The sequence below is a fragment of the Bombina bombina genome, chromosome 11 (genome assembly GCF_027579735.1).
Source record: "Bombina bombina isolate aBomBom1 chromosome 11, aBomBom1.pri, whole genome shotgun sequence".
Classification (NCBI taxonomy): domain Eukaryota; kingdom Metazoa; phylum Chordata; class Amphibia; order Anura; family Bombinatoridae; genus Bombina; species Bombina bombina.
In genome coordinates this window covers 162,394,821-162,408,600 of record NC_069509.1, presented here as the reverse complement: position 1 = coordinate 162,408,600, position 13,780 = coordinate 162,394,821, and the positions used below count along the sequence as shown (strand labels likewise).

General features: G+C 42.5%; 1 protein-coding gene across 2 annotated transcripts in view; it reads left to right on the top strand.

The window, feature by feature from the left end:
- SMG1 (SMG1 nonsense mediated mRNA decay associated PI3K related kinase) overlaps positions 1–13,780 on the top strand; it is a 348,909-nt gene that overhangs the window by 303,037 nt on the left and 32,092 nt on the right. For both annotated transcript variants that reach the window (XM_053695253.1, XM_053695252.1), the window contains exons 52-53: positions 5,622–5,772; positions 5,868–6,057. In XM_053695253.1, coding sequence (XP_053551228.1) covers positions 5,622–5,772; positions 5,868–6,057 — 341 coding nt within the window. The remainder of the gene's footprint in view (positions 1–5,621; positions 5,773–5,867; positions 6,058–13,780) is intronic.

The following is a 13,780-nucleotide window of genomic DNA, read 5'->3' as shown; positions in this document are numbered from 1 at the left end:
TCACCCTGCAAGATATGGCCGCAGTTATGAATACTACCCTCACAGAGGTTTTATCTAAGCTGCCTGGGTTGCAGGGGAAGCGCAGGAGGTCTGGTGTGAGAACAAATGCTGAGCCCTCTGATGCTTTATTAGCCATATCCGATGTACCCTCACAATGTTCTGAGTTGGGGGTGAGGGATTTGCTGTCTGAGGGAGGGATTTCTGATTCAGGAAAGATGTTCCCTCAGACAGACTCAGATACGACGGCTTTTAAATTTAAACTAGAACACCTCCGCTTGTTGCTCAGGGAGGTTTTAGCGACTCTGGATGATTGTGACCCTATTGTAGTTCCAGAGAAATTGTGTAAAATGGACAGATATCTAGAGGTTCCTGCCTACACTGATGTTTTTCCAGTCCCTAAGAGGATTTCGGACATTGTTACTAAGGAGTGGGATCGACCAGGTATTCCGTACGCTCCCCCTCCTACTTTTAAGAAAATGTTTCCCATATCAGACACCATGCGGGACTTGTGGCAGACGGTCCCTAAGGTGGAGGGAGCTATTTCTACCCTGGCTAAGCGTACATTTATACCTATTGAGGACAGTTGTGCTTTCAAAGATCCTATGGATAAAATATTAGAGGGTCTCCTTAAGAAAATATTTGTTCATCAGGGTTTTCTTCTCCAACCTATAGCGTGCATTGTTCCTGTAACTACTGCAGCTGCTTTTTGGTTTGAGGCTCTGGAGGAGGCTGTTCAGGTTGATACCCCATTAGATGATATTCTGGATAGAATTAGGGCTCTCAAGCTAGCTAATTCTTTCATTACAGATGCCGCTTTTCAACTGGCTAAATTAGCGGCAAAGAATTCAGGTATTGCCATTTTAGCGCATAGAGCGTTATGGCTTAAGTCCTGGTCTGCTGATGTGTCATCAAAATCTAAGCTTTTAGCCATCCCTTTCAAAGGTAACACCCTATTCGGGCCTGAACTGAAAGATCATTTCAGACATCACTTGAGGGAAAGGCCATGCCCTTCCTCAGGATAAGACAAATAAGACTAGGACCAAACAAAATAATTTTTGTTCCTTTCGAAACTTCAAAGGTGGTCCCTCTACCTCTTCCCCTGCTGCAAAACCAGAGTGGAATTTTGCTCAATCCAAGTCAGTCTGGAGACCTAACCAGACGTGGAACAAGGGTAAACAGGCCAAGAAGCCCGCTGCTGCCACCAAGACAGCATGAAGGGGTAGCCCCCGATCCGGGACCGGATCTAGTAGGGGACAGGCTTTCTCTCTTTGCTCAGGCTTAGGCAAGAGACGTTCAGGACTCCTGGGCTTTAGAAATCGTAACCCAGGGGTATCTTCTAGATTTCAAAGATTCTCCTCCAAGGGGGAGATTCCTTCTTTCTCAATTGTCTGCAAACCAGACTAAAAGAGAGGCGTTCTTATGCTGTGTAGAAGACCTATATACCATGGGAGTGATCCGCCCAGTTCCGAAAGCAGAAAAGGGGCAGGGGTTCTACTCCAATCTGTTTGTGGTTCCCAAAAAAGAGGGAACCTTCAGACCAATTTTAGATCTCAAGATCCTAAACAAATTCCTCAGAGTCCCATCTTTCAAGATGGAGACCATTCGGACTATTTTACCAATGATCCAGGAAGGTCAATGTATGACCACCGTAGACTTAAAGGATGCGTATCTACACATCCCTATCCACAAAGATCATCACCAGTTCCTCAGGTTCGCCTTTCTGGACAAGCATTATTAGTTTGTGGCTCTTCCCTTCGGGTTGGCCATAGCTCCCAGAATTTTCACAAAGGTGCTAGGGTCCCTTCTGGCGGTTCTAAGGCCGCGGGGCATAGCTGTGGCGCCTTATCTGGACGATGTCTTAATTCAGGCGTCGACTTACCAACTAGCTAAGTCTCACACGGACATCGTGTTGGCTTTTCTAAGATCTTACGGGTGGAAGGTGAACGTAAAAAAGAGTTCACTTACCCCTCTCACAAGAGTTCCATTCCTGGGAACTCTGATAGATTCGGTGACCATGAAAAATTTTCTGACGGAGGTCAGGAAATCAAAGATTTTAACCACCTGCTGAGCTCTTCATTCCATTCCTCCGCCGTCAGTGGCTCAGTGTATGGAGGTAATCGGACTAATGGTAGCAGCAATGGACATAGTTCCGTTTGCTCGCTTGCATCTCAGACCACTGCAACTATGCATGCTCAATCAGTGGAATGGGGATTATGCAGATTTATCTCCTCAGATAAATCTGGATCAAGAGACCAGAGCCTCTCTTCTTTGGTTGATGTCTCAGGATCATCTGTCCCAGGGAATGTGTTTCCGCAGGCCAGCGTGGGTCATAGTGACGACGGACGCCAGTCTATTAGGCTGGGGTGCAGTCTGGAATTCCCTGAAAGCACAGGATTTGTGGTCTCAGGATGTGGCTCTCCTCCCGATAAATATTCTAGAACTGAGAGCGATATTCAACGCGCTTCAGGCGTGGCCTCAGCTGGCTTCGGCCAGATTCATAAGATTCCAGTCGGACAATATCACGACTGTAGCATATATCAATCATCAGGGGGGAAACAAAGAGTTCTCTAACGATGATAGAGGTTACCAAAATAATTTGATGGGCAGAGACTCACTCTTGCCATCTATCAGCAATCTATATCCCAGGAGTGGAGAACTGGGAAGCGGATTTTCTAAGTCGTCAGACTTTTCATCCGGGGAGTGGGAACTCCATCCGGAGGTGTTTGCACAATTGATTCAGCAATGGGGGACACCAGAATTGGATCTGATGGCGTCTCGTCAGAACGCCAAACTTCCTTGTTACGGGTCCAGGTCAAGGGATCCTCAGGCAGTACTGATAGATGCTCTAGCAGTACCCTGGTCGTTCAACCTGGCTTATGTGTTTCCACCATTTCCTCTCCTTCCTCGTTTGATTGCCAGAATCAAACAGGAGAGAGCTTCAGTGATTTTGATAGCACCTGCGTGGCCACGCAGGACTTGCTATGCAGACCTTGTGGACATGTCATCCCTTCCACCATGGACTCTGCCACTGAGACAGGACCTTCTGATTCAAAGTCCGTTCCAGCATCCAAATCTAGTTTCTCTGCGGCTGACTGCTTGGAGATACCTTGATTCAGGCTCGAAAGCCTGTCACTAGGAAAATTTATCATAAGATATGGCGTAAATATCTTTATTGGTGCAAATCCAAAGGCTACTCATGGAGTAAGATCAGGATTCCTAGGATTTTGTCCTTTCTCCAAGAAGGAGCTATCAGCTAGTTCCTTAAAGGGACAGATATCTGCTTTATCAATTCTACTGCACAAGCGTCTGGCAGATGTTCCAGACATTCAGTCGTTCTGTCAGGCTTTAGTTAGAATCAAGCCTGTGTTTAAACCTGTTGCTCCGCCATGGAGTTTTAATTTAGTTCTTAAAGTTCTTCAAGGGGTTCCGTTTGAACCTATGCATTCCATAGATATTAAGCTTTTATCTTGGAAAGTTCTGTTTTTAGTTGCTATCTCTTCGGCTCGAAGAGTTTCTGAATTATCTGCATTACAATGCGACTCGCCTTATCTTGTTTTCCATGCTGATAAGGTGGTTTTGCGTACCAAAACTGGATTCCTTCCTAAGGTGTTTACTAATAGGAATATCAATCAGGAAATTGTTGTTCCTTCTCTGTGTCCTAATCCTTCCTCTAAGAAGGAGCGTCTGTTGCACAACTTGGACGTGGTTCGTGCTTTGAAGTTTTACTTGCAAGCAACCAAAGATTTGTAAGGCTGTGACTTGGTCTTCGCTTTCATACCTTTTCCAAATTTTCCAAATTTGATACTTTTGCTTCTTCGGAGGCTATTTTTGGGAGAAAAATTCTTCAAGCAGTGGTGCCTTCTGTTTAACCATCTGTCTTGTCCCTCCCGTTCATCCGTGTCCTGTAGCTTTGGTATTGTATCCCACAAGTAAAGGATGAATCCGTGGACTCGTCGTACCTTATAGAAGAAAAGTAAATGTATGCTTACCTGATAAATTAATTTCTTCTATGGTACGACGAGTCCACGGCCCACCTTGTCATTTTAAGACAGATTATATTTTTTTATTTTAAACTTGTCACCTCTGCACCTTGTAGTTTCTCCTTTTTCTTCCTGTACCTTCGGTCAAATGACTGGGGGGTGGAGCTAAGGGAGGAGCTATATAGACAGCTCTGCTGTGGTGCTCTTTGCCACTTCCTGTTAGCAGGAGGATAATATCCCACAAGTAAAGGATGAATCCGTGGACTCGTCGTACCATAGAAGAAATTAATTTATCAGGTAAGCATAAATTTACTTTTTTCAAATTTTTGCAAGCAGACTCGATATGTGTAGTTAACTTTGCCCCACAAGGAAATTTAACATTTAACCCCTTAATGTGCAAACCGGATTGAAATTAGGCCTAAATCCGGAAAAAAAAACACCCCCAGCACCTTGCCACAGCCCTGCTGTGGCGCCTACCTGCCCTCAGGGATAGTAAATATGGGGTTAAAGCTTTGATTTGGCCCAAAACATCCACAAGGGCCCTCAGGAGTTGGAGCTTGCTGAGTGAAAACAACTGCGCATCTGAGGCGTGAAAATAGGCCCCGCCCATCTCACTCGATGTCTCTACAGCCTCAAAGAACCGCACCAGAGCGGTTTTAAACTAGCCATGTGGGTTCTGAGACCAAAAAAATAAGCCAAGTGTACCTTCAATAAAGTTGCCCAAAAAACGTTATTGCCCACAAAACGTTAACAGCACTCCCAGTTCATAAAACGTTTGCCCACAAACATTCACAACTCAGTGTCAACCATTTTTTGTAATTAGCCCCTTATGCAAGCTTAGTAATGCCTTTCTTTAGCTATTAGGATTACTCCTTACCCTTACCCTCATGGGGATACTGTCAGCCTTTCTGAAATACACAGTCTCTCCATAAAAAATGACTGAACATACCTTACTGCTATATAGCATGAAAATGTTCCTCACACTGAAGTTTCCTGCACCCCTCAGCCTCTGTGGGAACTGTACTGGATCTTAGTGACAAATGCTAAGATCATCATCCTCCAGGCAGAAGTCTTCATCCATCTGCTGCCTGAGAGTAAATAGTACACACCGGTACCATTTAAAACAAAAAACTCTTGCTTGAAGAAATTAAAAACTAATATTTTATCACCTCTTTCACTTTACCCTTCCTAGTACTTAGAGTAGGCAAAGAGAATGACTGGGGGTGGGGCTAAGGGAGGAGCTATATAGACAGCTCTGCTGTGGTGCTCTTTGCCACTTCCTGTTAGCAGGAGGATAATATCCCACAAGTAAAGGATGAATCCGTGGACTCGTCGTACCTTATAGAAGAAATACATAGAGATGTTGAGGCAATATTTTCTAGTCCGCTTTTTACAGATGTGCTGCATCACTTTCAAGTGTTTCAAGATTTGGGTATAATGTCCCTTTTAATGGTTCTTTAATTGCATTCATGTACATTTCAGTGGTGAGTTTTAATGTATCATATTTGGTTTGTGTTACAAGATGCCCAAAAACATTTTATATATTTTATTTTTGTTCTCATAAAAAGTTAATCTTAACTAAAACACTTTCAGATTCCTTTCATTTATATTTAATCTATTAGCAACTATTTCACCCTGCAGATCTTTACATTCTCAATATGGAGAGTTAATTCAACCAAGGAATGATTCTGTTGAGGAGACGCCAAAAATGACAGCTGGTCAGATGCTGTTAGTTGCTTTTGATGGGATGTTTGCTCAAGTTGAAACTGCATTTACTTCGCTAATTGAAAAGGTAGAAGCTAGTTTGACAGCAATATAATAAATGGTTTGACTGCATTTAATTTTATTAACTGGCGATATTATATATTTTTATATTTCAAAATTCAGTTACAAAAGATGGAGATTCCACAATCATGGAGGAAGATAGACATTATCCGCGAAGCACGCAGCACTCAAGTCAACTACTTTGAAGATGATGAACTTCGGCGTGTCCTGGATGAAATATTTTTCATTAAAAGGCTCCAGACTATAAAGGAATTTTTCCGACTTTGTGGAACATTTTCTCAAACCCTGTCTGGTAAGAAAAATTTAAATGGAAAAGTTTTTAACTGATATTTCTTCATAGAGCCATGATAAGAATTTGCACTTTATCAAACTGAAGATAATCTGATAGAGCCATTTATCTAAAGATTGCACTCTTGAAAGAGATCCTAAAAAGTATTTAAAAACAAACAAACAAAAAAACATTAAATTAGATGATCTGTATACTGTACCAATGTTATAAGTGGTTGTTTTTTTCCACTAGAGTTACATTTTTGATCCATCGGAAAAAAAGAAATTCTAAGAACACTTTGATTAATAAACAGGTCAACAACCCAAACATCAGAACAAGTTTGTCCTCATAGCGTAATTTTCTAGAAAGCCTGCAACATTTATGTTTTCAGATTAATAGATTCATCCATGATTAAAGTGTTTGGTAACTTTATCCTGAGCCTATAAAAATGAAGCTACTGTTAGAATTAGGCTGAGCAGCCACATGGTTGTCTGGATAAAGTCACACAATCCTAACAGTTTTTAATCTGTGCTCAAAGACTGCTGCTATTTTGAGGAATGCATTATAAACGGTTCTTCCTTTAATATAATAGCCACGTGTGTAACCTAATCCAATAACTAGTAACCTAGCCATGTGCTGTGGTTATAGGACATGTAGAAAAACCATTTCTACTTATTAAAATATATTTTCATGTTCAAAGTGACAGCCTGTTTTTTTACAACAGTCAATTTGTGCTGTCTGCTTGGATATTTGTATTACTAGGTGGAGGGTTATATGGAAAGAAATGAGTTTAAAGACAATATCCTAGTAAAGAATTTGTCATGCTGCTACTCTGAATGTGAAATGTATTATCCAATCGTTTAGCCCTAATAATCTTACTGCTTGTATGTTTCCTTAACATATGAAAGTGAAGTCTTAAATTATAAATTTGAGCTTTTCCATTTCTGGAATTCAATATTCAACATAAAATGTTTTTTCTTTCTAGTGGTAGTGAGTCCATGATCCTTACTCTTTGGAATTACATCACCTGTCCACCAGGAGGCGGCAAAGACACCCTACCAGAGTCTTGTATATCCCTCCTACTTCCCCTTTTTTCCCAGTAGATCTTTCTCTCGTCAAGGAGAAGGCAAGATGAGAGAGGTTTTATAAATTAATTTCTTATACTTTATTACCCTCAGTGGATAGATCCCAGAAAAGAGGGTTTCACTCTAACACTGGTACAATTATAATTTCTTTCTTAAGATATGGTGCATCCACGGCATCATCAATTACTGTTGGGAATATCACTCCTGGCCAGCAGGCAGGCGGCAAAGAGCACTCCCTTACCTACAACCCCCAGTCATTCTCTTTGCCTTCGTACATGATGGGACTCTCTAAAAGCGCAGGGACTCTGGTCTCTGGAAGAGTCGGCTCTCTCCATAAATATTTTGGAGTTGAGAGCTATATTCAATGCTCTAATGGCTTGGCTTTAGTTAGCTTTAGTCAGCTTTAGTCAGCTTTAGTCCGGTTTATCAGGTTCCAGTCGGACAACATATCCTCAGTGGCTTACATCAATCACCAGTGGGGAACTCGGAGTTCCTTAGCCATGAAAGAGGTGGCTCGATTTATTCATTGGGCGGAAGCCCACAATTGCTGTCTATCTTCTATCCACATTCCAGGAGTGGACAACTGGGAGGCGGATTTTCAGAGCAGACAGACTTTTCATCCTGGGGAGTGGGAACTCCATCCGGAGGTGTTCTCCAGCTTGACTCTCAAATGGGGGGTGCCGGAGCTGGATCTGATGGCGTCTCGGCAGAATACCAAGCTCCCGAGGTATGGTTCAAGGTCAAGGGATCCACAGGCTGCTCTGATAGATGCTCTGGCAGTCCCTTGGAGTTTCAGGTTGGCATACCTGTTTCCTCCGTTTGCTCTCCTTCCACGAGTCATTGCTCGTATCAAGCAGGAGAGCGTTGGTGATTCTCATAGCCCCTGCGTGACCTCGCAGGATCTGGCACACAGACCTAGTGGAGATGTCGTCTATTTCACCTTGGAGACTGCCTCTGAGGAAGGACCTTCTACTTCAGGGTCCCTTCCTTCATCCAAATCTCGTTTCTCTGAAGCTGACTGCTTCGAGATTGAACGCTTGATTCTGTCTTAGCGGTGGTTTTCTGAGTCGGTCATTGAGACCATGATTCAGGCTCGCAAGCCTGTTACTCGGAAGATTTACCATAAGATATGACGTAAATATCTTTATTGGTGTGAATCCAAGGGCTACTCTTGGAGTAGGGCCAGGATTCCTAGGATATTGTCTTTTCTCCAGGATGGTCTGGAGAAGGGTTTGTCAGCAAGTACTCTGAAGGGTCAGATTTCTGCTTTGTCCATTTTGCTACATAAGCGTCTGATGGATGTGCCAGACGTACAATCTTTTTGTCAGGCCCTGATCAGAATCAGGCCTGTGTTTAAGTCGGTTTCTCCTCCTTGGAGTCTAAGCCTTCCTAAGATATTAAGTTGCTATCTTGGAAGGTTGTATTTCTCGTTGCTATTTCTTCTGCTCGGAGAGTTTCAGAACTCTCAGCTTTGCAGTATGATTCTCCGTATCTTATCTTTCGTGCAGATAAAGTAGTTTTTCGTACTAGGTTAGGTTTCCTTCCTAAAGTTGTTTTCGATAGAAATATTAATCTTGAAATTGTTGTTCATTTTCTATGTCCTAACCCTTCTTCTGATAAGGAACGTTTGTTACACAACCTGGATGTTGTGCGTGCTCTGAAATTCTACCTACAGGCGACTAAGGATTTTCGCCAGTCATCTGCTCTGTTTGTTTCTCTGGGAAACGGAAAGGTCAGAAAGCTACAACTGTTAATTTCTTTTTGGTTAAGAAGTAGTATTTGTTTCACTTATGAGACTGCTGGACAGCAGCCTCCTGAGAGAATTGCTGCTCATTCCACTAGGGCTGTCTCTTCTTCTTGGGCCTTCAAGAATGAAGCTTCTGTGGAACAGATTTGCAAGGCGACAACTTGGTCATCTCTGCACACTTTTTCCAAAATTGATACTTTTGCCTCGGCTGAGGCTTCTTTTGGGAGAAAGGTTCTTCAAGCGGTGGTGCCTTCTATTTAGGTCTACCTGTCTTGTCCCTCCCTGATCATGTGTGTCCTCTAGCTTGGGTATTGATTTCCAACAGCAATTGATGATGCCGTGGACTCACTATATCTTAGGAAAGAAAACTAAATTTATGCTTACCTGATAAATTTCTTTCTTTCCGGATATGGTGAGTCCACGGCCCCACCCTTTATTTTAAGAGTTATTGTTGACTAAACCTCATGCACCTCTACACCTTGTGTTGCTCCTTTTTTCTCCATATCCCTTCGGTCGAATGACTTGGGGTTGTGTGTAAGGGAGTGATACTTAACAGTTTAACTGTGGTGCTGTTTGTTTCCTTCTGCTGGCCAGGAGTGATATTCCCAACAGTAATTGATGATGCCGTGGACTCCATATCCGGAAAGAAAGAAATTTATCAGGTAAGCATAAATTTAGTTTTTTTGTCAGTAAAGTTTTTGCATACATCAAGTCACTGGTGCCACTGGGAAATTCCCAAGCTTCCTCCAATGATAGCCAGATGAATCTACTCCTCACCATGGAGCCTATAACTGTTAGTTACAGCACAGGATTATCTGCAAGTCTGGTACAATGGTAACTATGCAGGGTACATGAGTGAGGGTGGTATTCCTCTGAGGATAAGTAATTGCTGCAGCACTGGCTCAGTTAACGCCCATTTTATTCCCCATACAGTGCATAAAGGAATTAACTTTTATAGAGATGGATACGGTGAGTTACTGGGTCTGTTTACCATTGCTGGGGAAAAGGGGGGCTGTGTAGCAGGAATAAGTGAAGTGTGTAGGTGTTACACTTATTTTTTTTTTACACAATGGACTATTCACCGGCTCCCTGATTGTCCGGTCACATAATACCTGACCGGTGCACAATTCAAAAAATGACAGAAATTAGCTTTTTTACAGTGTGGAGTGGAGAGCATAGGGGTTGTTACCCCAGTTCCATTAAAGTATCAAGGAAAATGGTTTTATTCAAATCTTTTCATTATCCCGAAAAAAAGAGAACACGTATCGTTCGATATTGGATCTATAGAAATTGAACAAATTTCTTAAGGTACCGTTCATGTCGACAATAGGTCTGAAGGATGCATATCTTCATATCCCTATTCATTGAAACCACCATCAGTACTTAAGATTTGCCTTTCTGAATAGCCATTACCAATTCACTGCTCTGCCCTTTGGGTTAGCTACTGCTCCCATCATCTTTATCAAATTGTTCGGAACTCTCCTAGGTAATTCAACTTTAGGGAATAGGAGTGGCTCCAATTTTTCACACAGAGAGGTTACTTTGGTTCCTTCACAGACATAGTTGGATAATCGTCTCCAAAAGTTCTCACACCTCAAAGAGTGTGTTTCTTAGATGTTATCATAGATTTGGATAAACAGAGCAGCACAAACTGAAACTCCGGTCAGCTTGTTGGGACCACCAGAAGACTGGCTCAGTGCATGGAAGTAGTGAGTCTCAGACTCCATTCTGTTTGCCAGGTTCCATTTAAGACCTCTGCAATTGTGCATACTCCGGCAGTGGAATGGAGATCATTCAGATTTTTCACAACTGATAACCTTAGAACAATTCACCAGACAGTCTCTGAGTTGGTGGTGGATTTCCCCTTATTCAGTATCTATAGGTATGAGTTTCCAACATGGGAGATGATCACCACGGATGAGGTGCAGTTTGGGGACAGCGGAGGACCCAAGGTGTCTGGGCTCCACAGGAGACCTCATTACACCTCAATGTTTTAGAACTCAGAGCAATTTTCCATGCTTTGCGTGCGTGGCAACTCCTTTGGTCAGTCCCATTTATTAGTTTCGGACAATGTGACGACAGTGGCGTACATAAATCATCATGGGGGAACAAGGAGTTCCCTAGCCATGCAGAAAGTATATCACATTCTGTCTTGGGCGGAAAGGTATTAGTGTACAATATCAGCTATTCATATTCGGGTAGTGGACAACTGTGAAGCAGATTACTTAAGTTGTCAGACTCTTCACTTGGGGGAATGGTCTCTCAGTCAAGAAGTTTTCAACCATATTTTGAACAGGTGGGGGATGCCATATATAGATCTCATGGCTTCTCGCCTAAATCACTAACTACCTAGGTACTGCTCGAGGTCAAGGGATACTCGGGCAGTCAACCTAACTGCTTGGAAATTAAACAGTTTATCCTTTCGCAGAGAGGTTTCTCTTCTGTAATTGATGCACTTATTCAGGCTCGTAAGCATGTTACTAGGAAGATTTACCACAAGGTGTGAAAAGTTTACTAATCCTGATGTTTTCAACGGGGTTATACCAGACATCCTGTACGGATCTCACAAATCCTCCAGTTTCTATAGGAGGGCCATGATAAGGGACTCGCAGCTAGTTCCTTAAAAGGTAAAATTTTGGCTTTATCTGTCCTGTTGCACAGAAGGTTAGCTCAGTCACCTGACATTGTCTTTCGTTCAGACTCTAAGCAGAATAAGTCTGGTGATCAAGTCATCTCTTCCCCGTTGAGTTTGAATTTGGTTCTAAATGTTTTACAACATCCTCCTTTTGAACCTATGCACACTTTGGATGTAAAGTTGCTTTCTTGAAAAGTAATTTTTGTTGGCTATCTTTTCTGCACGCAGTGTTTCAGAATTGTCGGCCCTTTTTTTTGGCAAGTTCCTTATTTAGTGTTCAGTGTCAGCTGAAAATATTAATCAGGAGATTGTTGTTCCTTTGTGTCCTAACCCTAAATCTTCAAAAAAGAGATTACATAATTAGGATGTTGTTAGGGTGTTGAAATTTAACCTTCACGCAACAAATTATTTTCGTCAGTCATTCAACTTGTTTGTGTTATACTCTGGTAAACGTTTGAGCCAAAAGGCTACTGCTGTGTCTTTATCCTTTTTGGTTGAAGAGTATAATTTGCAGAGCTTACTTGGATGCTAGCCAAGACCCACCTGTTAGAATTACTGTTCATTCCACTTAATCAGTTTCTATTTCCTGGGCTTTCAAGAATGAAGCCTCTGTAGAACAAATTTGCAAGTCTACAACTTGGTCTTCTCTTCACACTTTTACAAACTTTATCATTTTGAGTGTCTGCCTCAGCGGAGGCTGCATTTGGTAGGAAAGTTCTTCAGGCGGTGGTGCCTAGTGCATAGGTTCCTGCCTTACTTTTTTGTTTTTTCCCACCCATTATTGTTTGTGTACTCTACAGCTTGGGTGTCGGTTCCCAAGAGTAAGGATTGTGGACTCTCACTACCATTAGAAAGAAAACAATTTATTCTTACCTGATAAATTCATTTCTTTCTTGGTAGTGAGACTCCAGTCTCCCACCCAAAAAGTGTATACATGGTGTCTGCAGTCCTGGTTTGCACCTCTTTTACCTACTGTCTGTCTTCTTTCCTCTGCTATAAATACTACTGGGAGAGAAGGGGTATATATAGCTCTGGTAGGGTTTCTTTGCCGCCTCCTGGTGGCCAGGTGATGTAATTCCCAGGATCGTGGACTCTCACTACCAAGAAAGAAATTAATCTATCAGGTAAGAATAAAACTCAAAACTACAAACGTTACTGGTTTTGCTCACTTGTATATAATACCTTTTCCATCTTAATGGGAGGAGAGTCCACTGCTTCATTCTTTACTTTTGGGAATTAAGAACCTGGCCACCAGGAGGAGGTAAAGACACCCTAGCCAAAGGCTTTAATACCTCCCCCACTCCCCTCATCCCCCAGTCATTCTTTGCCTTTTGTTACAGGGGGTTGGCAGAAAAGTGTCGGAAGATTCGGAGTAGTCTCTTATGGAGGGTAGTACTCTTCGAAATGGGACTGGAATTTTAAGTAGTCCTGTCAGCCTCTCAATGAGAGCATGGGTGAAAGTTAGAGTCCAGAGATGCAGGGAGAGAGTTTCTGCGAAACCATCCCGATTCAGATTAACAGTTTGTTAAGCAATCAGCATTGACGAGTTTCGCTGCCTGCTTTATGCACTCAAGTCCATGTCAGGAGCGATGCTACTAACCTGTCACACTTGAAGGGCCATGTTCCTGTTACACGGCATAGATTCTGGTAGGATCGTTTCATTTATACACATATGATAACGCAAGAAGACAGGGTCACAGTGTGTCTCCTTTTATCTGTATAGAATCAAGGGTTAATATCCCTGGAAGAGGGATTATTGAACAGGGGGGGATTTATGCATAATATCTTTATTGTGTTTGATACTGCGTCATGTGTGAGATAAGGCTCTAGCAATGTGTGAACAGTCAGGGAAGATCAGCACAGCCTTTTTTGGTGCGTTTTCTCTCTAATGCAGGGACGGTCCTGCATGGCACTCCATGTGACTGGGTGTGGCCTCTTCAACTTCCTCTTTCCTGATCGGGAAATTGTGGGAGACATAACGATTTCTCTGTGGTCCGGGTCATAGGAGGTGGTGAGTTCCCCCGGCCATTGGTTTATAAAGGTGCCATTTAATCGATCTAGTCCGTATTAATGGCACAAGCTATGGAGAACTCTGATATGTTAGAGGATAACCCCCTCTTTAAATCTAATATCTGTGTTTATTGTGAGGAGGTGCAAGTTGATCCGCATGCTCAACTGTGTTCCACATGCTTTGATAAGATTGCAATATCTAAAAAGAATGATATTTAGTACTACTGAGCCGTCCACCTCTGAGGGTTCTCCATCCTGCAAGGTGCGTTC